This window comes from Dunckerocampus dactyliophorus, chromosome 11, assembly GCF_027744805.1.
Source record: "Dunckerocampus dactyliophorus isolate RoL2022-P2 chromosome 11, RoL_Ddac_1.1, whole genome shotgun sequence".
NCBI classification, from domain to species: domain Eukaryota; kingdom Metazoa; phylum Chordata; class Actinopteri; order Syngnathiformes; family Syngnathidae; genus Dunckerocampus; species Dunckerocampus dactyliophorus.
This window is the reverse complement of record NC_072829.1, coordinates 23,159,983-23,185,632: the sequence shown is the minus strand read 5'-3', so window position 1 is coordinate 23,185,632 and position 25,650 is coordinate 23,159,983. Positions and strand designations below refer to the sequence as shown.

General features: G+C 40.4%; 2 protein-coding genes across 3 annotated transcripts; both read left to right on the top strand.

Annotated features, from left to right (window-relative positions):
• The first annotated feature begins 7,258 nt into the window (after positions 1–7,258).
• On the top strand, positions 7,259–18,128 carry npy7r (neuropeptide Y receptor Y7). Of its 2 annotated transcripts, XM_054792584.1 has the most exons (4): positions 7,259–7,317; positions 7,563–7,655; positions 13,340–13,477; positions 14,903–18,128. In XM_054792584.1, the coding sequence occupies exon 4, from the start codon at positions 14,965–14,967 to the stop codon at positions 16,072–16,074; it is 1,110 nt and encodes a 369-aa protein (XP_054648559.1). In that variant the 5' UTR covers positions 7,259–7,317; positions 7,563–7,655; positions 13,340–13,477; positions 14,903–14,964; the 3' UTR covers positions 16,075–18,128. The 2 variants fall into 2 exon arrangements, with proteins under 2 accessions (XP_054648559.1, XP_054648560.1); XM_054792585.1 differs by lacking the exons at positions 7,259–7,317; positions 7,563–7,655 and having other exon boundaries at positions 13,264–13,477.
• Positions 18,129–18,473: 345 nt separating this feature from the next.
• prelid1a (PRELI domain containing 1a) lies at positions 18,474–25,599 on the top strand. The gene is made up of 6 exons (XM_054792586.1): positions 18,474–18,635; positions 19,709–19,831; positions 23,324–23,549; positions 23,660–23,773; positions 23,925–24,003; positions 24,919–25,599. Exons 2-6 carry the CDS (start codon positions 19,740–19,742, stop codon positions 25,038–25,040), a joined length of 633 nt encoding a protein of 210 aa, XP_054648561.1. The 5' UTR covers positions 18,474–18,635; positions 19,709–19,739; the 3' UTR covers positions 25,041–25,599.
• Positions 25,600–25,650: the final 51 nt, after the last annotated feature.

Below are 25,650 nucleotides of genomic sequence, written 5' to 3'. Positions count from 1 at the left end.
CGTGAAGGAAGCAGACTCACTTTTTAAACTGAAAAGACTCCAGCAACGTCCAAGTACTTTTGTATACTTGTGTGTTTCAGTGCCATGATAGTCGGAGATGATCGCCAGTAGTCATGTGGTTTGGTTTGGTTTGGTTTAGTTTATTTGAACATGAAGGTTACAATGGAAAACATCTCATGAATCATTTTTTTCACAGTTCCACATGTCCAAAAGGAGTAGGAAGAAGCAAAGCTTATTTAATCCTACCCCCCATCCATTCTACATCTAGTACAGTACATGTTGTTCACTTCCTGCATTCCATGTCATGTTTTCTGTGATAGTAATTAGTAATAATAATAATAATAATAATAATAATAATAATAATAATAATAAATATTTAAAATAAATATGAATAAAGAACAAAACTTTTTTTTTTAAACAAAACAAAAAAAATAAACCTGACAGAACATCATTGTGATAATCAAGACTCTTCTGCCTTGTATTTAACAAACACCAACTGCTTGTATTGTTTTTTGCATTTGCTCATCTCTGTACTTTGTTTGAGTTCCTTACTCAATCCGTTCCATAATTTAATTCCACACAAGGAAATGCTGCGGGTTTTCAGCGTAGTTCTCGCATATAAATGTTTTAAGTTTAATTTTCCTCTAAGATCATATTTCTCCTCTCTGATTGAGAAATACTGTATGAGGTTTTTGGGTAACGAGTTGTTATTAACTTTATACATTATTCTAGCGTTTTGAAAGTGTGGATGTGGATGTCTGAACAGATTTATTGGTTCTGCTAAATGATGTTACCAGTTTTATATTGGCAGTTTTTGTTGCAGGACTCGCAGCAATGCTACTTGGTGAAGAAAAACAAAATGATTAAACATACAGTTCTCATGCAGAACCACAGGCTTTATTTGGCAATGTGTAGTCTGTAAAGGCACAATTAGTTTTGATACAGCTTGTGCTGGATCTCATTAGCCTGAAAGATCGTACTGGGTGCAAAATGAGTACATGGTTATTCAGTCACAGGTGCAATAGCACACAAAACCGTCTTTATGGATATCTCAGCACAAAGTGTCACTTACCACTACAGCAAACATCATTACATACTGTATGTGCAAGGACGTACATGTATTGTAAATAGCCATTTATTCTTATCTGCTAAGTGCTCTGCAAGCGTGCACCTTTATGGCATCCATTGTGTCTTAGTTTCTGTAAATCCTATTGATGAAGTCGTCTTTCCTTCGATGTCTCTTTCGGCTGCTGCAAAACACAAAGCAATCAGTGCTGGAACAAAAAATAAGAGCGTTCAGTCAAATGAAAGTGTAAAATAAGCCCTGAAAAAGAACATGATTGCTTTTTTTGTAGGTGGTTGAAGATATATACCACCATATATACCATGCAATATATAGTTTTTCCGGTAGCGTTATACTGCACATGTGGACTATTAACTTGTTCCCCTAAAATGATGAGCCCTCTGTAAACCTATATTCTCTTATACAACATTTCATTATCAGGCTGACCTCCTGGGGCCCTTAGAGCGACGATAAAATGATATGAGTCACTTTTTTGCATGTAAACTGGTATGTTAGCCACCCACTTGGGGCTTCTTTCCTGCAAATACAAACACAAATGATAAAAAAACTGGAACGTCAAAGCAAATAATAAATAAACCTTCTTCTTCACTGCTCACTATCACTCACTTGGGAGATAATAGAAGTAGACGCGCAAGTTCAACCTCGCAAATTGTTTCAGCTGATTACGTTTTGCTGTCTCCCTGCCGTGGCCGAGTATCTGTGTTTTGGTTGTGATTATACCCTGTCATACAAAGTCATGTTTTTAGAAAAGCCAGCTTGGTTTTAGAAAACTAGGTGAGATAGCATGGAGCGGACGAAAATATAGGACACAGAATAGCAAATAGAATAGAACAGCAGTATTTCATCCAAAAACAAAGGGTACATTTAGTTAGAACTATAAAGGATGCATCACTCGGGACATGCAGTACCAGTCAACACTTTAACACACTTTGTCATTCTATTCAATGATGTTGTGTGTCCACCCTTTTCATTGGTACTGAATGTACACTCCTGATCAAAGGTTTAAGACTAGTTAAAAAATTGCAAGAATTTACATTTTGCACTGTTGGATCTTAAGGAGGTTCTAAGTAGAGCTTCAAAATGCAAAAAGAAGAAAGAGGATTAAAGTGAAATCAAAAGTTTAAGATCACAGCCTTTAAAAGCCCAAATCTCTGCAAAAATGTGGATTCAATGTCATTTTCTGTCAGGTATTCACACTGTCATGATTTCTTGATGACCAAGGCAAAAAAGCGTTCTCTCTTTGAATGCGGTCGGATTGTTGAGCTGCATGAGTAAGGCCTCTCACAGCACGCCATTGCTGCTGAGGTTGAACGGAGTGAGACATTTTAAACTTCTTCAAAGATCCTAAGGGTTATAGTACAAAAAAGTCAAGTGGTAGACCCCCCAAAAAATGCAGAAAGATCCGTTTGGCTGTTCGACAAGACAGGGGATGATCCTCGAATGAAGTGAAATGAAGGTTGTTACTGGTGCCGAGTGCAGTCCAATAACCAACAGAGAGAGAAGGGTATTAACTCATTCAATCCCAGCCATTTTTCAAAAGACAACCCCTTCAGTACCGGCCATTTTAGACTATTTTTAATGATTTTTCAAGGCACACAGGATACTGTGTTCTATGGCTATAAAAACATGGAACCCACCAAAAGAAAGATTAGACTCTTTCATCAGAAAAAAAAGTTTGTTTCTATCTTTTCCCATTCTCTAGTAATGAGCAGTACAACATATGTAAGTGTCAAGAAAATATCAGTTCCCAACAAGAAAAGGGAGAAAAACAGCTTTTTGTGCAAAGATCCAACTTTCAGTTTGACACAAATGTTTTGCTTTTGTGACAGCTCAATTACTGTATCTCAACAACTATACCACAACATGAACAAAACAAAAAAAGAGTTGTTTACATCAAAATAACCATTTATTTACAAATATAACACCATCAACTATTTACAATTTCACATTTGGAACTAAACTGTGTGTGCGCACGCGTGTGCACACGTGCGCGTGCATGGGTTAAAATTAATCTTCTGCATGCTACACTCCTCCACGCTCTTCCACTTCCTTTTTGCTGTTGAGTGTGTTTTTACATTCAAAAGATCCATGCCGAGCTCTTACCAAATGCACTTCTGTCACCTTGTGGCCGTTTTTGTGGCTTAAAACTCCTGTGCCGTTGCGTCATTAGGCTGTTTGTGTCCCTCTCGAATGAATGTTGGCGCAGAGAAAGGATTGGTAGCTCTCAGAGGCAAGGAGTTGATGGTGTTTAAAATAAGCAGTCTCAGAGCCCAATATGAAAAATCAAGTTCTGATCAGACTCTTGATCCTGTGTGTCAGTGGTTTTCAGTCTTTTTTTCAACCAAGCACCCCCTACACCCAGGGGTGTCCAAAGTGCGGCCTGTGGGCCATTTTTTAAATTCTTATTTTAAAGTGAGTTAACAGTTTACGCCCAACGATGGCATGCTTCCCCTCCTTGGTTTTTCTAAATCTCTGGTTTTCAAAAAAAGTTCCTGAAAACGTTCCTGCAGTGGGGCTTATGTTCAACTAATTGCTCTCCCTTACCACGCTTTCTAGTTTTACAATTAGCGATGGCCGTAAACCACTAATTCTCCAGATTGCTACTTAATTAAATGTGGGTCAACTGCAAGTCAAAGCAAGCTATGAGAAGCTGAGCTACCTCTATGCAGACCTCTGCTATGACTCAACAATACAACTCCACCTGATGAGGGTTACATGACCTTTACCAGAGCTGTCTGCCAGCTGAATCACTCTGGTGCAGTACACATTCTGGATGTTTCAGCAGGTGGCCCGAACCTTCTCCACCATGGCCGTCACAAGGTAGTTGACTTGAACGTGCTTTTTACTGAATTCTTTACATCACTGCGGGCAGGGCAAGGGCCCCTATGTTCCTCTCCACTATGGAGATGGATGCCTTGCAGAAGTGGTGCATGCAAGCGAATAGGACAGGCTCCCAGGAAAGGTCGCTTGGTCGGTTGGTGGTGGATGTTGGTGCAGATGCAGTAACCAGAGAAACACCAGGGTGTTGAGACACATTTGGGAGAGCTCAATCAACACTTGTATTTGTTTTGTTAGAGGAAATAAAATGACACAAGTAGTACCACAAATCACAGATAGAGATAGGGCTGGATAGAGAACTGCTACAGTATGTGCCCACTCTAATCCTCCTGTGATTGGCCCGTGTGGGTGTCAATCAGGTTTGCGAAGTCTTATTTTTCTCCACTTGCTTCCAGTCAGTTTCGATTTGACCTGCACGATTGATAGCAGTATTTTTTCAATTTCAATTTATCAGAGGGGTACCTTGTGGGGACATAAGGATCCTTATGTCCTCAGCCACAATTAAGTTCACTCTATGATTGTAATGAAATGCAGAGGATGCTGCTTTAGTGCATAAACAAAGACGGTACGGTTGAAAAGGCATGTCTCTATAATGATTGTTACACAAGCAGTCGTTCTTTGCCTTCATGCAAACACAAAAATAATTAGAAAAGTCATTATGATTCATCATGTTTGATGCAGATCTCATGGGAGTCCAGAGACGTGATTATAAATGGCCAGTTGAGTGGTTTAAAACAATTCAAATGACCATGAAATTTTACTGACTCAAAGCTGTATAATATCCTTGCAAATTATTCATGCTGTTCTTTGTGTTGTGGATTTTTTAACCTCAGCGGGATTCTTTAGCCAGTGGCACTCCTGATGCAGATTTTTCTTTTTAAACGCTTTACATTTCATGGTCAAGGTAATTCTGCCTCTGACTGACAAGTAGGAATGTATGCGGATTGCAAATCATCCACTCTTCTGTGGTATCAGCCTTTGCAGTGAGACAACAGTAACAATTCTAAATCAGTTTTACTCGCTGTTGTGCAAACGGGCAACAGATAGAAAGAAGAAGCAAATACCAAGATCTTACAATAATCATATAGGATCATATTATTAATATTCCAAATTAAGGAATTGTTTTACAGATGCTGGCCACAGACCATTTCCTACTCATCACGCTCGCTGACCCATTCTTGCTTTTTAAAAATGTATGTATTTATTTATTTATTTCCGTCACCACTAGTGGTAGCATGAGTGATATGTGAAGCCCACAGAAGCTGCTAGTGCAGCTCCTTCAGTATGCATATGCTTTGTGGCCAGAAGATTAATTTTGTCTCCCAACACAGTGAAGGCGGGTGAAGGAGATACCGGGAGACAGACCAGCACCCCAAACCTGAATCGATGGAGACCTTCCGGGACATCATTTAGTGCTGCATCGAGATCATACACACAAATACACCTTGAGGAAATTGACAGAAGTCGGGTCCGTGTTTCTTTTTATGTATATTTTATGATTTGGTTTGTATTTTTATGACATTATTCCCAACAAATTAAACTACACAATCCAGGGGTGTCCAAACTATTTCCACTAAGGGCCGCATACAAAAACATCTAAAGATGCGGGGGTCGCTTTTTTGTTTTTTAAACCAACCCCCAAAAAATATTTAATATAATGTATTTACTGTATATGTATATATTTATATGTATATGTTTACACATATCAAATATATTTATTCATTTTATCAGTGACCAAGCGTATTATTATAATTATTATTATTATTATTACTATTATTATTAATATGGACTGTTTCTCCATACATTACTTACTTTTTCAAATACTACAAATATTTTTTCTCATACCAATATGACTTATTCTCATAATATTTTGACTTTATTATCATAACATTATAGCATTTACCCAACCTAATTTTCCTACAATTTTTAATTAATTCTTTGTTTTTTTTCTTATATTACAACTTATATGAAAACTTCTTTTAAATTACTGCTTTTTTTCCCATTTTTGCTGTTTTTAAATTTTATTGTTTAATCGTATTTTTAGAATGTGCCGAGGGCCAATAAAAAAGCAGTTTGGACGCCCCTGACGTAATCAATGAAGAATTTTGTGTTTTTGAATGGTGGTCTTTATGCTTTGAGCATTCATTCATTCATTTCCGACTGTGTTCAGGGTCGCGGTTGAGCTGCAGCCTATCCCAGCCGACTTTAGCGGAGAGGCAACGTACACACATTTGCGCATGGATAGTTTAGAACAGGGTTCTTAAACATACGGCCTGCAGGCCACTTTCAGCCCAAAGGACCATATTTTGTGGTACCCTAGTTGACGTCTTGTGATTCCAGAGTGAATACTTGATGTGGCCCAGCCTCACCCAGACTGTACCTCCTGCAGGACCCAGGGATGTTGAGTTTGAGACCCCAGATTTAGAGTCTCCCATGACCCTAACATGCATGTTTTTGGGGATGTGGGAGGAAATCAAAGTACTCTGAAGAAATCCACGCAAACACCACACAAAAAGGTCTGAGCCGAATGTGAACCCAGAACTGCCTGGCTGTTTTGAGCAGTGCGTTATTTTATTGAGTTCTCTGAACATTTCTATTCTTATTGATCATTGCAAAGTGGAATTATATTACAGGCCATTTACTAAATGTCTTTGCCAAGGCGTTGAGAAATGGCACAAAGGTATTGATAAAGTGCTGCATGAAAGATTGATCTGGTTTCAACGTTATATTGGTGCAGTCTTAAGAATGAAAGGAGAAACAGTGGTAGACGGAATTAAAGCATCCCACACACAAATTGTTTACGCAGAATCCAATTGGCAAACTTCACACACTTCATCCCTTTAAATCTATTCTCAGTGAAGAATTACAGGCCCTCATCAGTCTTGCAAGCGGTCAAGTGTACCGTCCTTGAGAGGCATTGACAGTTGCTGATTATTGACATTTCCCAATGTCCAAGCCCTAAGTCATCATTCACAAAGCCTACAAACAACAACGAAATGGACAAAAACAAAGGGAAGGCCAAACCCAGCTGTATATGCATGGGGTTTTGTGGCTGTGTGAAGGGAGTTTTCATTTATTTCTAATACTGTTTATAATCCCTCAAGGGTAATTCAATTACACTCTGCTTTGTACTATATATATTGTGTTACACGTCACACAAGAGAGATGTTAAGCCTAGGTTACAACGTATCATTATTTGACCGTGTGATTCTTGGCGTTCCCCAAATTGCTGTGTTTCTTCCGTTTTTTGTATATGTACGTGTGTTAGTGTGTTGCGACGTATGGAAAAATGAACATTTTGCCCTACCTAACCTGACACCAGCGAAACGTATGAAAGACAGACGACGCACGAAGACGTACAAAATGCATACGTTGGTCTTGCAACCTGAAAAAAGGTAAGCACCCTCTGAGTTTGTTTGACATGACAAAGAACTTCTGTGGCTGGTCTGCAGCCAGTCTACGGCTCGAAAATCAGCACGTCATACACGCGTCCTCCGTGCTTTTCTTGCACGTAGACCGGCTGTAGGAGCCTGTACCACCTAGGTTTTAGAGGGACACAGTTGGGGAATGCACCCCTCAGCTGCAATTGGGGGGTTTCTGGAACTGTCTCAGTTGCCTGCAAATTTGTTTTTGTCCACAGCAGGACTCAAAGTACAGGACCACTGCCACCCCACGGAGTCAATACCTCCCTCCTCACAGTTTGTCATCATGTCAGCACCAGTACTAAATTAGAGTAAGTATAAATGCAGTATCCCGACTCTCAGTCTGGCTTTACATTGATTTATATTGACAGTGGTATAAAGTATGAGGCAGAAAGAAAGTTGGGAAGGTTAAATCACCTTTGAAACATATTGTGCTGCACCAGCCCTCTTTTAAACCTGCCTTTCAAAGTGAAGTGTTTCATTTTCCTAACGACGTAAATCCTACAATGCGTGCAGGTCAGGAGATTGGTCTGCAGTGCACATAGAGGCTGGGGATGGGCCCTTAGAATTGAAAGAATAAATTGAGGTGCCCCAATCAATACAAGGCCATCTCATGTTGCTGAGACAATCATTATTGCATCATCAAATAGCACTCGTAGGATTCTGTCCTTGCTCACCTGGAATAATGAGTGTGGATCAGAATGTCAAAAGGCAACAATTAACAGCTCAAAACAAAGCCCCTGGATGAATGACCCGCCCTTCTGATATCATGTTCACAAAACAGTTTACTTGGGGAAGTGGCTCCCAATCTGGTCAAAGTCTTCTTTATTGATGTGGAACTTCAAGTGGCAGCTCATTCACTGAATTATCTTATGACACTCTAGTTAAAGATCTACTGGTCTGAAGTCTCATAAAAGCAAGCTGAGTGACCATAATGAGCAGCACTGTACGGTCCAATCAGGCCAGGATTTCCTAAAATGTTTCCAAAATCTGCTGAACATGTTGGCCTGTGTGGGTTTCAACTTATTCTGTTTCATCCATGAAAGGTGCTAATACAACAGCTGCAGCTGTGTAAATGTCAAAATAAGCTTCAAACATCATCAAACAGCCTCTCCTTCCACAAGCTCACTGCTTTTTGCCGCATGAAGGAAATGCCCTCTGGCACACTATGTACTTGTATTATAATATGATTTCAAACCCGTTAAAGGTCAAAGTTTTGTCACATAAATCAGAACATAAAAACATCAGCATTGGTGACCTGTGAGAAAAGTTCACTATGTCTGCAATAGTCAGGTCACAAATGATCGTGCATGTGCCTGTTTGGTGTTTGGACTATAAATAGTAATAATCTTAACTCAGATGGCTTTTATATGAGATTGTCTTTGCATGCAAACACCTCTCCTGGTCAAATGGTTGGTCCACTGTCAATGATGGATGATCAATGCAAAACTGGGTGATTACCGTATTGGCCAGATTCATTGTGTCTGCAGTCATTGGTCGGCCTACTGTTTCATTCCTGACGGTAAGAAGTAGGAACGATCCCACTTGGATTCCTCAAAGCATTCCAATGGAAGGGAAAAAAAGCTTGACTGACAACATGGATAAGAGTAGCCTACATTTAGCGAGGATAACCAGTAAATACAGATAAATTCGGTTTATGTAATCTTTTAAATGCTGTTTTAGGTACACATTTCTGCGTCTCAGTAAAGTACATGGATTTAGAGTTTGGGCATAGGAGCTTTGACTCAGTGTAGATGTAATCCAGTGGCAGGCGGTGTATTTGGTGTCTGGGCCTTAAGTGGGGACTTAACCGGCTAAAATTTTTGTGAGAGCCAGTATCATTTAAAAAAGATTTAAAAATGGACCATAGCAGGTTATGTACCACAGTCATCCTTGTTATGCAGAAGCATCATTACCACTGCACCAGTCTATTGCTACATTTACCAATATGCCTGACTTCCATTACTGCTAGTAACCTTGAGCAATAGTACCTCATTTCGGCAGCAGCAACATCTACTCTACAACATCATCTGAAGCAGTTCACAATGAATATTTATCTAATAATATGACAGAAACAAAACATTTGAAATAAAATACATACTACTCACCAGGGATGTTAATTTCTCCTCAGTCAGCCATTGCGAGCGTAACTTGCCTTGCAATTTTGCTCTGATCAACCAATCAGAAAACAGCAAGCTGGTACTGAGAGGCAAATCTGAAATCTGGTTAGTTAAAAAAATAACAGCTCTATTGCAAATGATGTGTATGTCAAATGGGTCAGCACCCCAGATTTTGAAGGCCCTGGCAGATTACAATGATATGGCAACACATAGAAGCTGAAATCTGATTGGACAAAAAAAAAAATCTAACATACACATACATGACTGGAAGCAGTGCAGCCAAGAGACACTCATCAATCATGACAATAGACTGTTGGGAATAAACAAACACAATTTCATGGGACAAAAATGAGAATTTAAATTGTAAATGTAGGTCAGTGCTTCTGATAGTGTTTAGGCCAGCAGAGAAGGCCTTGCTGGCCCTGACCTGCACACCACTGATGTAATCAGCAGCAAGAACAACACTGAAAAACATAAACTTTGTTGTTTGTTTTTTCACGGCCAAATGTTGAATTGAAAGAATTACAATTATTTGGGGGGAAAGTATTCTTTGGGAGGTAGTTTATCGCAAAGTACACTTTAGTTTTGTGAGAAAAACAAATGCTATCCTAGAAGCAGCTGTAGCGACTGTCGCATCTCATTCTAGTCGCTTCGGAATCCAGGTAATAACAATGTCCAGACAGAAGATCATGTTGTATTTAATATTGTGTTTATTGTATATGAATAAAAGAAATAATAAATTGTCCAGAATGGCAAATGTTACAGCAGGTTGAATAAATGGAGGTTATGAAACTGGTGCTATGGCATGCACGAGTGTGTGTGTGTGTGTGTGTGAGCAGTAAAAACCGTCACCCTAATCCATGCCCTGTCACTTCCGCACCTACTGTACTGTATATACACAACACTTCCATACCGCCACCAGTGGTCAACCAATAGCACTCCACAATTATCCCCCAAACGAACCAGATGAACTAAACCCAACCCATGAAGCACAAATGGCTCCTGCAGCAGACATCTTTTTTTTTTTTAAATGACTGACCAAATAAATACACAGTCTACATTCTAGTTTGAAGCTATAATCAGACTGCATAATAATAGTAAATAATACAACTACTACTAATGGATTTAAAATGAGTAGGTTGTATGAGATGTTTTGTCTTTTTAAGTGAAAACATTGTATTGTTTTCTGTGTGTAAGTATTTTTAATAACCATATCCACATATTGAATATTATTTCAGAAGCAATGTTATATGATGCAGGGAATGTGGGCTGTTTCAAAGTTTGAAAATAACTTCCTTGCATTTAATGATCCTTTGTAGCTGATGGGGAAGAGAATAAATGATGTGTAACACCTTCTCTGCCGACGACTTGTTTACTCTTTAGATAAGGCGGCTGCAGGAAGGTTTATAAAAGCTCTGGGCCAAAGCATATACACTTGGTAACCTTCAAGAGAAATCTGGCAGTGCTAGGATTCAAAACATGACTGGCCTACAAAACTATTGGTGATAGGCATGATAAATGACTTTTAAATGCATCAATAATTGACACCTCATTTATAACACATGAGGATCCGGCCTTCGTCATAATAAATTAACTCATCATTAGGTATACGTTTGAACATAAAGTAATTAAAAATGGAGATGTGTCACTTGTTGTGAAGTGTTACAGATTTATTTTACAGCCGTTCCAAAGTTCTTTCAGTGTCGTGCGTGTGACTGGCAAGGCTGAATACACCCTGCCTGGAAACAAAGTTAAAGTTAAATGACTTATTAGCTGATCTAGCATTTCATTTATTTCCTGTGCAATGCAGTGCAGATGAGATGGAAAACTAATCACAGCTAGGCAAACGCTGCACAAATCTCTCAGTGATGGTTTGAGATGATGGAAAGTGTGGACATGATGGACCTCTATCATACTTGATGGTGTGGCCCTTTTGCTGTTGTTTGATGGACCTGCCTCACCTAATTATGAGAACCTGCCTCATACCTTATAGTGGGGACTACTAAGAAGAGGAAGCGACGGTGTGCACCTGCCCCATACTTGGTGGTAGGAATATTGTGCAAGTATTGATTGTGTGGACCTGCCTCATACTTGATGGTATAGACTTCATACCAGTATTTCCTGGTGTGGACCTGTCTCGAAATTGATGGGCATTCATTCATTTTCTATGCCGCTTGTTCTCACTCGAGGGGGATTAAGAGCACCCGTGTAACAAATGCTGTGTGAAGGTACGTTGGTAAACTTGACCGCTCAAGAGCCGTGCTGGATGACTAGTTGACAGCTAGGGCTTTTAGCTCATCAGCTAGCGCTGCTCACCTCTCATTTAGTAGGGATCGGGGGACCTGTGGTTGATCCCCAGCAGGTGCTGTCTCATACTTTATTTTGAGGATGTGATCATACATCGTGGACCTGCCTCACACTTGATGGTGTGGACCTCATGCCAGTAGTGGCATAAATGAGTTGGTCCTCCTTCATACTTTTTTATATATTTGACGAGTGTCATACTTGATTAGGAGCACCTGTCTCATACCTGATGCGTGGACTGGCCTCATACTTGTTTATGAGGGCCAACCTCATACTCCTTGTTGTCGACCTTGTGGCAGAACTTGATGCATACTTGATGGACCTGTCTCACCCTTGATGGTGTAGGCCAGTGGTTGTCGTCCGGTTTGGCTGCGAGACCCACCATTGCTGCTCAATGATAAGCGGACATGTTTCATACAGTCATCCCTCGCCACACTGAGGTTCCAACATCTCTCCCTCACTTTATCGTGTTTTTTATTCATTATAAATAAATGAGAGCCGTTTCATGGTTGACTATGGCCTACTATTGGTAAAAAAAAAATACCGAAAGACAAGATATATGTAGTATTCTGGTCACTAAGGTTACATTGATGAGACATGATGTTAGGTTACATTACCTTGGCACTGCATGGAGACTGACTGGCTGGAGCGTACGGGTGACTATGGGTGTGTTATTTCATGTTTACAGGGCTCTTATAATGTTAAAACATGTATTTAGAAAGTCATAAACAGGTTTTCTATGCTCTAACAATGAAAATATTCACTTTATTCATATTGAATCCCACTTATCGCGGTCGGGCCTGGAACCATTAACCGCGATAAACGAGGGACAACTGCATATCTTATTCTGTATTTAAAGAGACTGCTTGCAACAGAACATGAGCTACAGCGGTCAGACGCTGGCTCTTTCTCTTTATGGCGCACTCTTTTCCAACAGATATCTGCAGCTGTGTGTCAGAATGTTAAGTCCTTCCCCTTACCGCTCAAGCGTGTCAGAGTCGGCCAAAACCTTCACACACGCCGAAGTAAGCGAGTACCACAAACAAGAACACGAGGCACATTCATGGAAATTGGGTCATTACATTTTTTTTTTTTGTCCTGGCAAAGACTTGCGAACCACTAAAAACAGCTCCGCGACCCACTTTTGGGTCACGACCCACCAGATGAGAATCACTGGTGTAGACCACATGCCTTGTTGGTGCTGAGCTGCCTCATACTTTATGAAGAAGACCTCCTTCAGACTTTGATTCACACTTCATCATTCAGACTATTCTGGTTCTTCTTTCTCTCTCGTTCTGATTGCCCTTTCTCATATGTAGTTTGGAGCTTGATAGCGCAGACCTAATTCATACTTGATTGTCTTTTCTCATATAGTAGTTTGGGGGTGTCTTCTGATTTATAGTGCAGAACAGACTCATACTTGATTGTCCTTTCTCATTTGGAGCTGTCTTCTGTTTGATAGTGCAGACCTGCCTCATACTTGATTGTCCTTTCTCATATATAGTTTGGAGCTGCCTTGTGCTTCATATTGCAGACCTGACTTATGCTAGATTGTCCTGTCTCGTGTTCAGTACGTACTGGCGGACGTAGCGCGGATCCAAAGATGCGCACCAGGCGCTCACAGCCTGGGAGGAGCTTGAAATATTCCCCCCATGTCCACGCCACTGTGGAGTGAAGTGTCGCTTTGGAGAGAAGATATAAGAGGAAAGGTGAGTCCACCGATAGTGGTTTTTACAGTTTTGAATAAGGGCTTGTGGCACAAATCTATCATTGAATAACTCGGCGTTATTTGTGACAGCGTAACCTTAAACGAGATCCGTTGTTTTTGTGCGTAATTTGGATGGCAGAGCGCAAAACAGAAGTCCAAATAACATGAAAAGAGACAAATTTTTTGCACCTATGGCTATGAGAGCTCAAGTTGAAGTATTCGAATAGACGCTTATACACTAACAATGCTTGGCGAGAAATTACGCACGGACCGGGATAGATTCGGGGTAATGCTGCAATGACTGCCTCTTAAATTCTGGATTTCGCTTCAGCAGGTGTATTTTGAACATAGAATGATGCTTTTAGAAATTGCCCAGTGCTTTGCAGAGTACACATGTCGCCTACAGACTGCACGGACTCGCTCATACAAACTGTACACAGTAAAGAGTATACACGAGGCTGCACATGCAAAGAGTGTTCCTGCAAAACGAAGTTCTTTTGTAATTGTCATTTAACTGTTTTCTAAAAACAAATTTGACATACATGCATGCATGCAACAGTTAACTGTATGAATACAAATTAAAGATGTACGTAGCCTTGCATAATGTACCAAAATGTCATGAATCAAATAGCTGTGTGTTGTTTAAAAAAAAAGTGATCCAGTGCCATTGTACGTCATCCATTACGATATCTTTATGAAGTAAATATGAATAGAGGCTCTCAGTGTGTAAATAGAGTGGATTTGACCCCCCAAATCTGTCTTTTTAATGAAAATGACACACAAGCTCTCCACTGCTGTCCCAGAGATTTGATAATGAAACATGGTGTTATTAGAAAAATAAGCATGCACAGAAGAAACACTTCAGCTGAAGAAAGTATATAGTCAACTGCATGCTAGAGTCTGTGCACACAAAGACAGTTGATTTTCAGTCAATTATTATGTTCCGCTGTCGTGTTTATTCCAATTTCCAAATGGAGTAGAAGCAGGTGGAACCGAATGCAGACAAGAGCAGCAAGTGGCAGGAAGAGCTGGATGAATGCTGTATACAACATACGCTGCACTTTGCAAATAATGTCATGAATCATTTTGGGATTAAGTGGTTATGCAATGGGGGGGCAGCGGGAAAAGATCCACTCTATTTACTTAAACAGTGTGAGTTGCAATATTTGATTTGATGGCATTTCACATAAGCAGACAGAAACAACAAAGGATACTTTGGAACATAGCAGGCAAGTTTAGGTGACCCACATTCAGATTGGGTGAGTGTTTTAATATAGGAGGCCGTGGAGGGATTATGACAAAAAATGTCATATTTTCATTGTGGTGCATGTGCTGGAAACATGAACCCTTGTCTGATTTCACTGCAGTAAACAGGACAAATGGCGACTACAAATATTCTTGTAATAACATCCTTTGTCATTTTCAGACCTTGATAGAAGCAGGGTGGGCCTATCTCCGTCTCAGGTGTTTGCACAGCCTGGAGAAGAAATGAGCCCCCCTGACACATCCAACAGCACGGCAGAATGGGAGCTTGATGAAGCGGACATGTGGACTGAAGTTAACGGAAGCGTGGATTCAAACCTGCAAGGCTTCCACACAGATATCACCAAGCACCTTGGAGTGCAGATCACCCTCATTACAGCCTATTCCTTCATCATCCTGCTGGGGCTCCTCGGGAACGCTCTTGTCATCTACATGATCATCCGCTACAAGAACATGCGAACAGTCACCAACTTCTTCATAGCCAACTTGGCGCTAGCAGACCTCCTGGTGGACACGCTGTGCCTGCCCTTCACGCTGGTGTACACCCTGCTAGACGAGTGGAAGTTTGGCGCCGTGCTGTGCCACATGGTGCCCTTCGCCCAGGCCCTGAGCGTGCATGTGTCCATCCTGACAATGACCGTCATCGCTCTGGAGCGGTACCGGTGTATCATCTTCCATCTGGGTCAGCGCCTCACTTGGCACTCCAGCTTTCTCATCATGGCGTTCACTTGGACTACCTCGGCCGTCCTGGCGGCACCCCTGGCCATCTTCAGAGAGTACCGCCAGGAAGAGATCCCCTCCATTAATCTGCACATTGCCGTGTGCTCTGAGAAGTGGCCGCATGGGACCGGCAGGGACGGCGTCATCTACAGCCTCTCCATGCTGCTTCTACAGTACATTATCCCTTTAGCTATCATCAGTTACGCTTACATTTGCATCTGGGTCAAGCTGAAGAACCACGTGAGCCCGTCGACTCGCAATGATAGCATCGCACGGCGTAAAAAGACCACCAAGATGTTGGCCCTGGTGGTGGTGGTGTTTGCTATCTGCTGGCTGCCCTTCCATGTGTTCCAGCTGGCCAGCGATCTGGACCTGGTGCTCAGGTTCAAGGAGTATAAACTGATATACACCGTGTTCCATATTGTGGCCATGTGTTCCACTTTTACCAACCCGCTCCTGTACGGATGGATGAATAAAAACTACAGAAATGGCTTCCTAATGGTCTTCCGCTGTGAGGATAAGCCGGAATCTTTCCACCCTGAGGGCTCCTTCCGGACTCGCTCCACACGACGGCTCAATGGTCGTAATGGCGGACACCCACCGACTGCAGTGTGAGACGCCTGAAGACATTCAAATATCTTGCTATTTTCTGGCATTTACATTTCCTATATCGACCAAGGGGGGAAATGACTGATCAATTAATCGATTCTTCGTTGCCTGTTAAATGTTTTTAATGCGATAGGAGACTGTCTGAATGTTCTGAACTCCCGCTTCCATATTGTGTCGTACTGAGCAGAATAATGTGAAGTTGCCGTAGCGTGGATGGAGCTCAACTATATTGTTCTTCTTTAGACTGCAAAGTAGTGCACTCCATTTTGCCGCCGTTGCTTCATGACCAAATTCATAACAGTCGATTATTATGCTCATCCCTCGTACAAATGTAGCCTTTTGACCTCAGTGACTTGGCCTTGAGTTTATGTGAAGCAGTTTTTTTTTTTTTATTTGTGAATGTTAATCGTGAATCTAATGTATTCTGCTCTTACCTGTAAAATGTGGTTCTTGTTAATGCAAATCACTTGTTGGTAATTCATGTCCAATCTAATGTGTTTACTCTTCCTGTAGGAAGAAGGCGATTCTTGTGGACAAGTTTCATTTTTAACACTTTTTTTTTAAACACTTTTCACACTTTCTTTATTTGCTGACATGTTTTTGTAGGACTGCCACTTTGAATTTACATGCCAACTACAGTAGAGTGACATTTTAATCTGCTTCCAAGGTCCCCAATGAAGGTTGCGGCTGCTTTTCTGTCCAAACAGGACGTTAATTATGTTGATCTGAAAACGCGCAACATGCCGGATTCAATGGAAAGGAAGAGAAATGGGACTGTGAAAGAACCTTGTGAATGACGAGCAGCAAGGTGCCTTGGAGAATGTGTGAGAAGGCTATCTCTGACGGAAATTCAAGTGTATTTTCAGCTGCTGAACTGACGTATGACTGTGAATATTTTCATTCATCCAGGTCGTTGTATTCTCAGGGCATTGAATTGAGCAGGCTTCATCAGGTCATGCTCAATGACTTGGTGGGACAATAGTCTGATGACTCGATATGATAGATATATTGTCTAGTCAGACTAGTGCTTGTCCCAACTAGTCACTGAGCGTGAACTGATGACGCCTGCTCGAACGAGAGGCGAAACGTCTTCTAAGACGACCTGAACAGCCCACCTGCGATCGATTCAATGCCCCGGGAACCGCTTAACTGACCTTTGCTGTTTATGTTTTATGTACAACACGTAAAGAGCTACTTTGCAAGCACCAACCCAAGAAATGTCAAATAGAAACCCAGAACCGTAGCGAGATTCAAAAAGTACTCAAGTGCGTGGGTAAATACAGCAACCACAATACATTGTCAAGTTGTGCCTAAGCCCGCGCACAAACACACAAAACCAGCCGTCAATGAGAGGTCAGTTTATTCACATAAATAATTCCACACATAAACATTTGGACTGCTTCCTGAACAAAGCAGCAGAGGACTTTTCAGCAAATAAAACACATAACAAAGCAAACAGTCCAATGCGACCTACTCTGTTCCTTCGATTTGCCTGCAGTGAAAGTGCTTCTAGCGAGAGTTGGTGTATCTTAACACCCACATGGCGGATTTCATGGCTTAGCCTACATTTTCCTTTATGTTCTGGAGAGTCACATATAGAATCTTCCGGCTTAGACCTATATCAACAGAAGGGGAAAAAAAGCACTGGGCATGCGATGCACCAGGAGATGTTTCTGCAGATTGGGTATGCATCCACAAACACTTACTGTAGTGTGCAGAATTGATTTGCTGTCCGTTTCTCAGTGGGGATTGCTTTATAGTGATCGTGATAAAAGCAAACAAGGTAGCTACTCAAGTATGATTTTCATTCAGGTTATTAAATTATCCAGCCATTTTAATGGTTTTGTTTAATTTCATGAAAAACAAATGTCTGAAAAGGAGTTGTAAAAATCCTACCCGTTCTCCGAGTCTCACCAATTACTTTGAGTCTGTTCACTTCCTGTGTTTAATTTGCTCACATATGACCATTTTAGAACAGGAAAAAATAATAATATATATATATATTTTTTTATTATTTTTTCTTTTCTTTTCTTTTCTTTTCTTTCGCCTCTCGCCCAAAGTCAGCTGGGATAGGCTCCAGCATACCCCCGCGACCCTAATGCGGATAAGAGGCATAGAAAATCTATGGTGATGGTCGGGTGAATAGAATTTGAAGTTAGCTTATGCAGTATTGGAAGATTAATCAGTATGCACTCTCTGCACACCAAAATAAACAATCAATGATGAGTATGATATGGAGTAATTATCAGTTATATCTGAGACGATGATAATGATGATGATGATTATCAGTTCATATTTTCGTTGACAAAACTAGGCGACCCTTTTCAACAATGTAATTGTCGATACTAACGGCAATGTTGCCTATCACAGTGTTTTTCTACCCTCTAGTGTTCGATAACGGTATTGCCGTGTCAAATTGACCGGATATGACGTGCATATTTGACCTTCCGTTCAGTTCGTGTGTAACATTTGACAGCATTGGCAGCAGTTTGCCACACTGGTAATTCCAAGATGACAGGAGTTTAAAACATGCCAGGATTCACTCTATGAAGATTTCCGCCGTCCAGGTAACTATTTTCGCCTTTGAAATACCTTCGACTAATGGTTTCGTGGATATAGTTTTTCGACCCAGTTGGGCCGTTCATTCATAGCGTTTGCTTTATGCTAGGCTCGCTCATGCTATCAATGCTAACACAGCGTGTAGGTGACACTTGACAGCAATTGCTGAACGCTGGACGTGATGCTGGTTGTTGTTAATTAAATATTGAATACATATATGTATTTTTTTTTATTTTTCAGGTGTGACACGTTTGGCTGTAAAACGGGAGAAGCTAACACTTAAACTATTACAACCAGTGATTACTACTATTATACTGCTAATTATAATTATACTGCTAATTATGCTGCTATTTAAAACATGCTTAACAAAGTAAACGACACATTAAAAGTATTCTTAAGTCGAGTAAATGTTGGCACTTTTGACCTGAAGTCTCCAATCAATCGTAGGCAATCTGCGTTCTGTGTTTTTATTTCTTTACAATAGGTGTGGAAAAATATTGACATTATGAATACCAGCGTAGTATCAGTATCGGCTCGATACTAGCATGATGAAATCGATATTTTTCAGTTCTCCTGCATGTTTATTTTCAAGCGTATCTGTGTGTTTTTATTGTCGTACAGCTATATTGGAAATACTGTTATTTAAACTCAGGGTTAAGTCCTTGGACGCAGAAAAGCAAAAGAATTTGAATGAAAGTCAATCACAGTTTTTGCTTTTGTTTATTTTACACTATTCACTTTATTTAGCTGAAATAGTTGTATGTAATAAAATGGAATAATTTTATTTTTTTGTTAATATTGTTAGATTGTCTGATGGATGTTCACAATAAAGTGTTATTATTTTGCGTAAAGAATTTTTCCTGCGTTTTATTTTTATTATTTTTATTATTATTTTATTAAAGGCCAAAATCGCAAAACCATTCACTGATCTTGAAAAATGTCCCAGGTAAAAAGTACTGGTATCAGCGGTATAGGCCTGTATTTACTTGGTATCGAGTCAATACGAAAATGTGTAGTATCGCCCACCTTAAGTCTTCACTGCAGATCCAATTGAACCCTTTTCGTGTTTTTGTGGTCACAGCAGGGTGCTTCTATCCTAAGCTGAGGGAACAATGGTCAAGTATTTCTGCTGCGCAGGTTTGCTAAAAAGCTCCTGGGACCAAGTCTGCGTTGCTTTCTGGCAACGCTATCCAAACCCCTACAGGTGAGGCCAAAAGTCCAGAGAGGACTTATTATTGACACCTTACACCTTTGTCCCACATATGTTTTTATTCCTCTTGCATAGTGGTGTATCGGTTCTTTTAAACTCTTAAAGTATCTTTGCTGCATTTTCTTTATCTGTATTATATTTTATTATTGCCAAGTATATCTTACGACTTCTTGTAATCTGAATGTACTCTTGTAAAACTGACTGTCTTCGTGTAATACAACTTTGTCATAAAGTAACTTTTCCTCTTAACATAACAACTATATCAGGGGTGACCATTACAGCAATCGCAAAGGCGTTGCTTGTGCGTTACTACATCATAACCGTCACTTTGTAGATTTCACATGATATCAGTCAGCTGACATTAAGCCCCTCCCATTTCGCTCTTGCGCCTCGGCTGGCAAAAAAAAGAAAAAGTGGAGAACAGATTTCCGCAGCCTCACACGGATCATGCAACTTTCGTCTTTATTATTCCGATTACGGATAAACTAACTGAGTGGTAAGATGCATATATATATATATATAAAAAACAAAAGTTGTCCGTTCACGCGGAGCAGCTATTTATGTCGGGGAAAAAATACTGAATTGTTCCATGGCTGCGCTTCGGGCCACGAACTCAACTATAGAAATGCGTGTTTTCTACAAGTTCGTTTGTCAAACTATTTCCTGACGAACTGGAAAATATGCCCATTGCCGAAAGATTTTTAATGTGTCGCCTTGACTTTGGCTGCGTTGCCTTTTGCATAAGCCTTTTAATTTCTCGTATACAGTATCAGTAATGTTTGATAGCAAATGTTAACTGGACGTAATACATGAAGTGTATGGATCATGAACGCTACGTAGCTATTTGCACTGACAGTGCACAACTATTGAGGAATTATGTGATTATCTTTATTGCTATATTGAGTTGAATTTTGAATTACTGAATGACATCAACTGTTTCAAGAGTTTCAAGAGAGTTTTATTGTCATGTGCATAGTAAAACAGCAGTTATACCATGCAATGAAAATCTTATTCTGTTCATTCTCCCAAGAAAAGAAAGAAAACAAATGAAAGAATAAGAACATAAGAAACATAAACACATAAACATATATACCAATAAATTAAGCAACAACAACAACAGAAGAGACATTAATACAAGTAAATAATACAAATAAATAAATAGATAAATAAATAAAGTGCTATGAGTGTGTGCGTGTGTTGCGTGCGGCGTGTGCGAGTGCTTCGTTGAGGAGCCTGATGGCCTGTGGGTAAAAGCTGTTAGCCAGCCTTGTGGTCCTGGACTTCAAACTCCTGTAGCGTCTGCCTGACGGTAGGAGTGTGAATAATGAGTGTTGTGGATGTGTGCTGTCCTTGATGAGGTTGTTTGTTCTTCGTAGGACTCTAGTTTATAAATGTCTTGCAGTGAGGGGAGGGCTGCCCCAACAATGTTCTGTGAGGTCTTGATCACCCGCTGGAGTGCCTTCCTATCACGTGTTGTACAGTTACCGTACCAAACAGTGATGGAGGCAGTAAGGACACTTTCGATAGTGCATCTGTAGAAGCAACTCAGGATTGTGGTGGACATGCCAAATTTCCTCAGCCTTCTCAGGAAGTACAGTCTCCTTTGGGACTTCTTCATAATGCATTTTTGCCGAATACGAGCATGAAACCAGTACATCTCGTCATTATCCGTAGTCGCGATGAAAGAAAACCATCATTATGTATTCACTCTTCACGCTCTGTGATTGGCCAGTCACACACAGCGACCGCCCCTCCCGAGACAGAGCCACAGAGGAGTCGATCGGTGCCACCTTCACGTACACGGTGCTGTTGGCAAGTTGAAAATGGCTCGTGTGGCGTTGCCCACTGCCTCCACGTTATTAGGTTTTCCTCAGCTCGCCTCTATTTCGGTTTGTATGTAAAGCTACTTGGTAAACTTGTTTCGTAAAGTACGCGGTGCATTTGACAAGTCAGCGCTTTGCAGGCTTGTGTTGCGTCAGTCGCTTATGCAACTCCATTGGGGTAGCATGACCGCTTTTTTCCTTGAAACGTATTTTTGTCTTATTCCATGAAGTCATCATAAAACAGGCGTGTTAACTACAATAAGAATTTTGTCAATTTTCAGTTGGCAGTAGACAGACAGTGGTAACAGTAACCTGCATTGACTGGCCACAACATTAGGTACATCTGCATCAAACATTCTGCCTGTATGGCTATCATACTACATTGTATACATAAGCGTGGTAAAATATTACAACCCTCTCAGTATGCTGCAGTATGCACGTTGCAATCGTAAACTTGTTTCATAACGTACGCGGTGCATTTCACAAGACGGCTATATACGGCTCGTGCATCAGTCACAGCCGTGTTTTTTTTTTTGTCTGCTTGCTTATACTTTAATTTTGATATAAAGTCAGTTGGAAAACTTTGCTTGTAGTGTCTGGCAGATCACTTACACACATGCACAATACACATATGGCTGAATAATAAACAATAAATATAGCAACTTCTGATCAATCCATGCCAATTTCACACTTAAAAGAATTTTTTAAGATTTAAGCCCCACCCATGTCCTGTTAAACCAGGCCCACTTCCGGTTTATGCCCAGCCCCGCCCACCAGATAGTGGTGTTCTCACTCACCATGACTGTAAACTTTGTAACTGTGAACGTGAAGTCCTGATCATTAGTATTTAGTGTAGTAGTTTCAAAGTTAACCGTTTAGATTTGATATATTCTGTATGTTTTACAGTAAGACGTAGATCATTTTGATTGCGTGCACTCCTGATATACATATACAATGTACATGAATACTCATATTTATACATACTCATATTTATGCTAAATATATATTTATTCTCTATGCAATATTGTGACTCTTTTCATAAAATTATAATTATGTATTAATATTACAACTTCGTCATGTTACCGTATTATTGCTTACAACTTGTAGCATTACTTCTTTCACGTATTTCACATTATTGGCATCAAATGACAACTTATTTTTTTCAACATTACAACTTTATTTTCATCTAAATAGAGTTTACAACAATTGCAACTATTTATCTACAACTTGTTTTGTTCACATTAATGTATGCATTTTGTTCTTGTGCTATGCTTTACTCTGGTAAAGTTTTTCTTGTAATATTATGACTTAATTGTCATACAAACTCCGCATGTAATAGTATGCCTTGATTAGATTGCTAGATAGATGCTTTATTTATCTACAGGGGAAATTGACGTATTCTTGAAATTATGACTTCATTGCCGTATGAACCTCTTTGTCATGCATTATGACCTCCTCTCATAAAGTCTCAACTTTATTCTCATAAAATAACTTTACTCTCATAATTGTATGACTTTAGTGTCATTATTTGTAGTATATAGCATATCAATTATTGCTGGTGATATTTTAAAATGAAATCAACATTTCTGGTACCGAATAATCTTGCACAGTTTGATTGTGACTGATGTTTGTGTGTGTGTGTGTGTGTGTGTGTGCCTTTCAGTAACCATGTATTGACTGAAGACATCATTTTCCGAGAGGTTACTCCGGCTAACTGCCTCATCTCCAGACGCCTGTTGACCAAAACTAGCCGTGCGCCGCGTTGGATGGAGCGCTACCTTCCAAAACACATGGCTAGCTCAGCCTACATCCTTGAGGACTCCATAGTGGACCCTCAGAAAAGAACAATGACCACAGTAACATGGAACATCAGCCACGCTCGTCTTATGGTACCACATACACCTCCAAGTGCACTAACGTCTCCTGTTGAGATGAAGGCTGTGTTTTTGATGCAGGTGCATTTCATGACCTCATGCACCTTGTTCATCTATGCCCCCAGTCTGTGGAAGAGCGGTGTGAATATGGAATTAACCCCGAGAATGGCAGCTGGACGGAAATAAAGAGAGAGGCTTGGATCTCTTCCAACGTGTATGGACTCTCTCGAGCTATTCAGGTCTGGAGACACTAGTCATCACACATGGGAAAAACACACATGATGGCGTATGCTTAATGTTATTACATGGAAGCAAAAGGCTTCCTTTAAAAATAACATTGTGTATGTGCTGAGATCAACACGTTGTTCATGTTTGATTGTCTCTTTCCAGGAATTTGGTCTTGCAAGGTTTAAGACGAGCGTTACTAAGACCATGAAGGGCTTTGAATATGTTCTGGCCAAAATGCAAGGTAAAGCTTCTCTAGAAATCACTTTTAATGAGCTGCTCTAGTTAATGCACCAGCCATTTGTGCCTTTATGCTGCTTTGCATTAAAGAAAACAAAGTAACGTGTCCTGTCTCCCTCGCTTCCCTCACAACACATGATTTGTTCAAAAAGGACACTCATATTTTAAACATAAGAAATACTAATGTCTTATCAAGCAAGTGTGCTCTATCTAGCCTTGAGGTTCCCTGGCAGTGTGACAGTCCTTTTATCGAGTGCATGTACAACATTTTCACCGGCTGGCAAAGCTTTAGTTGTGTAACTGCTGAAAATTGGGACATGACACAAAACCACTGCTGACTTTGAATTGGCTCTGCAGAGTACAAGTTGACAAGTCACTGTCATCTACTGCATACAAGTATTAACTCAAAATGGTTGGGATTTTCAAAATAAAGTAAGGCGTGTCACACTGCTATAATGTACTGGCAATGTTTTAAGTCAGGGCTTTTTAAAGCGTGAGGCTCCCCCCAGAGGAGGTAATGTGGTTGGAGCCTCCCGTACTCTCCAGTAATCAAATTTTCTGCAGCATATTTTGAGTTTTCTGCTCATCCCATGACTGTTTTCTCTGTCACCATAGCAAGTAAAAATAAATTCATTTGGCCTTTTAAACTACTGAAATAGCTTAGCAGAGTTGAAACATTGTTTCTCTATCTGCTGCGCCTCCCCTGAAGTCTTGTGCGGCCTCCCTTGCTAAAATGAAAGAGCATGAAGATGGAATGAGTCAAACAGCACATATTTATTTGTGTAATTGTCTGGTGCGATGCCGTACGCGATGGCTGTTTAACTGATGTATGTTTTGTGGGGCTTCAGAGGCATATTTTTCCAGAAAATGTGGTCAGTTATAGGACTTTTATTTACTGTACTCTGACTTGTTTTTGCAGGTGAAACGCCATCAAGGAGTTTAGCCGAGGCGGCGACAGAGCGTGCGAGAGAGACTGCGCTGGCAGCTAAAGAGAAAGCTAAAGACTTGGCCTCACACGCCCAGAAGAAACAATACGTGTGACGAACACTGTTCTGTTGCCACACATTCGGGGACACGTTGGTCTTTAAATCGTCTTCCCAGGTGAGTGCTGCTTTGTGGGGAGACAAACTAATGCAAGTGGATACCTCTGCGAGGAAGCAACCTGCTGATCTGGTGGGAGGACCACAATAATGGCTGAGCTTCTTCACTTGCACCCTTGTCATCCTGATCACGTTACTTTGACTGAATATCATTTTGCAACTTGGCACAGTGTGAGAATCTGCAAAGAACTTGGCTGGAATTTGATAGAATTTCATACCATTCCTGTGACCTTCATTCAACCTCTGTGCCCACCAACTGTTAGCGTTTAGTTTGTCAAACTAGCTACAATCAACATTTCAGCAATCTATGTATTAATGTAGATTTATGTCTGATTTAGATTTTTTTGTTGAATAAGATATATAATCCTGATTCTTCCTGCCAAGTCTGATTGTAAGTGCTTCAAAAACGATCCAAACTGTTTACTGAAATTGAGCATTCAGCCTCAAACATGTTGTATGTTAATGAAAGCAAATATGAATACATGCTTTTTATATTACAATGTGATCATCCTTTTGTCAAACAATCTTTTTCCATCAGTGTTGTCCTGTGT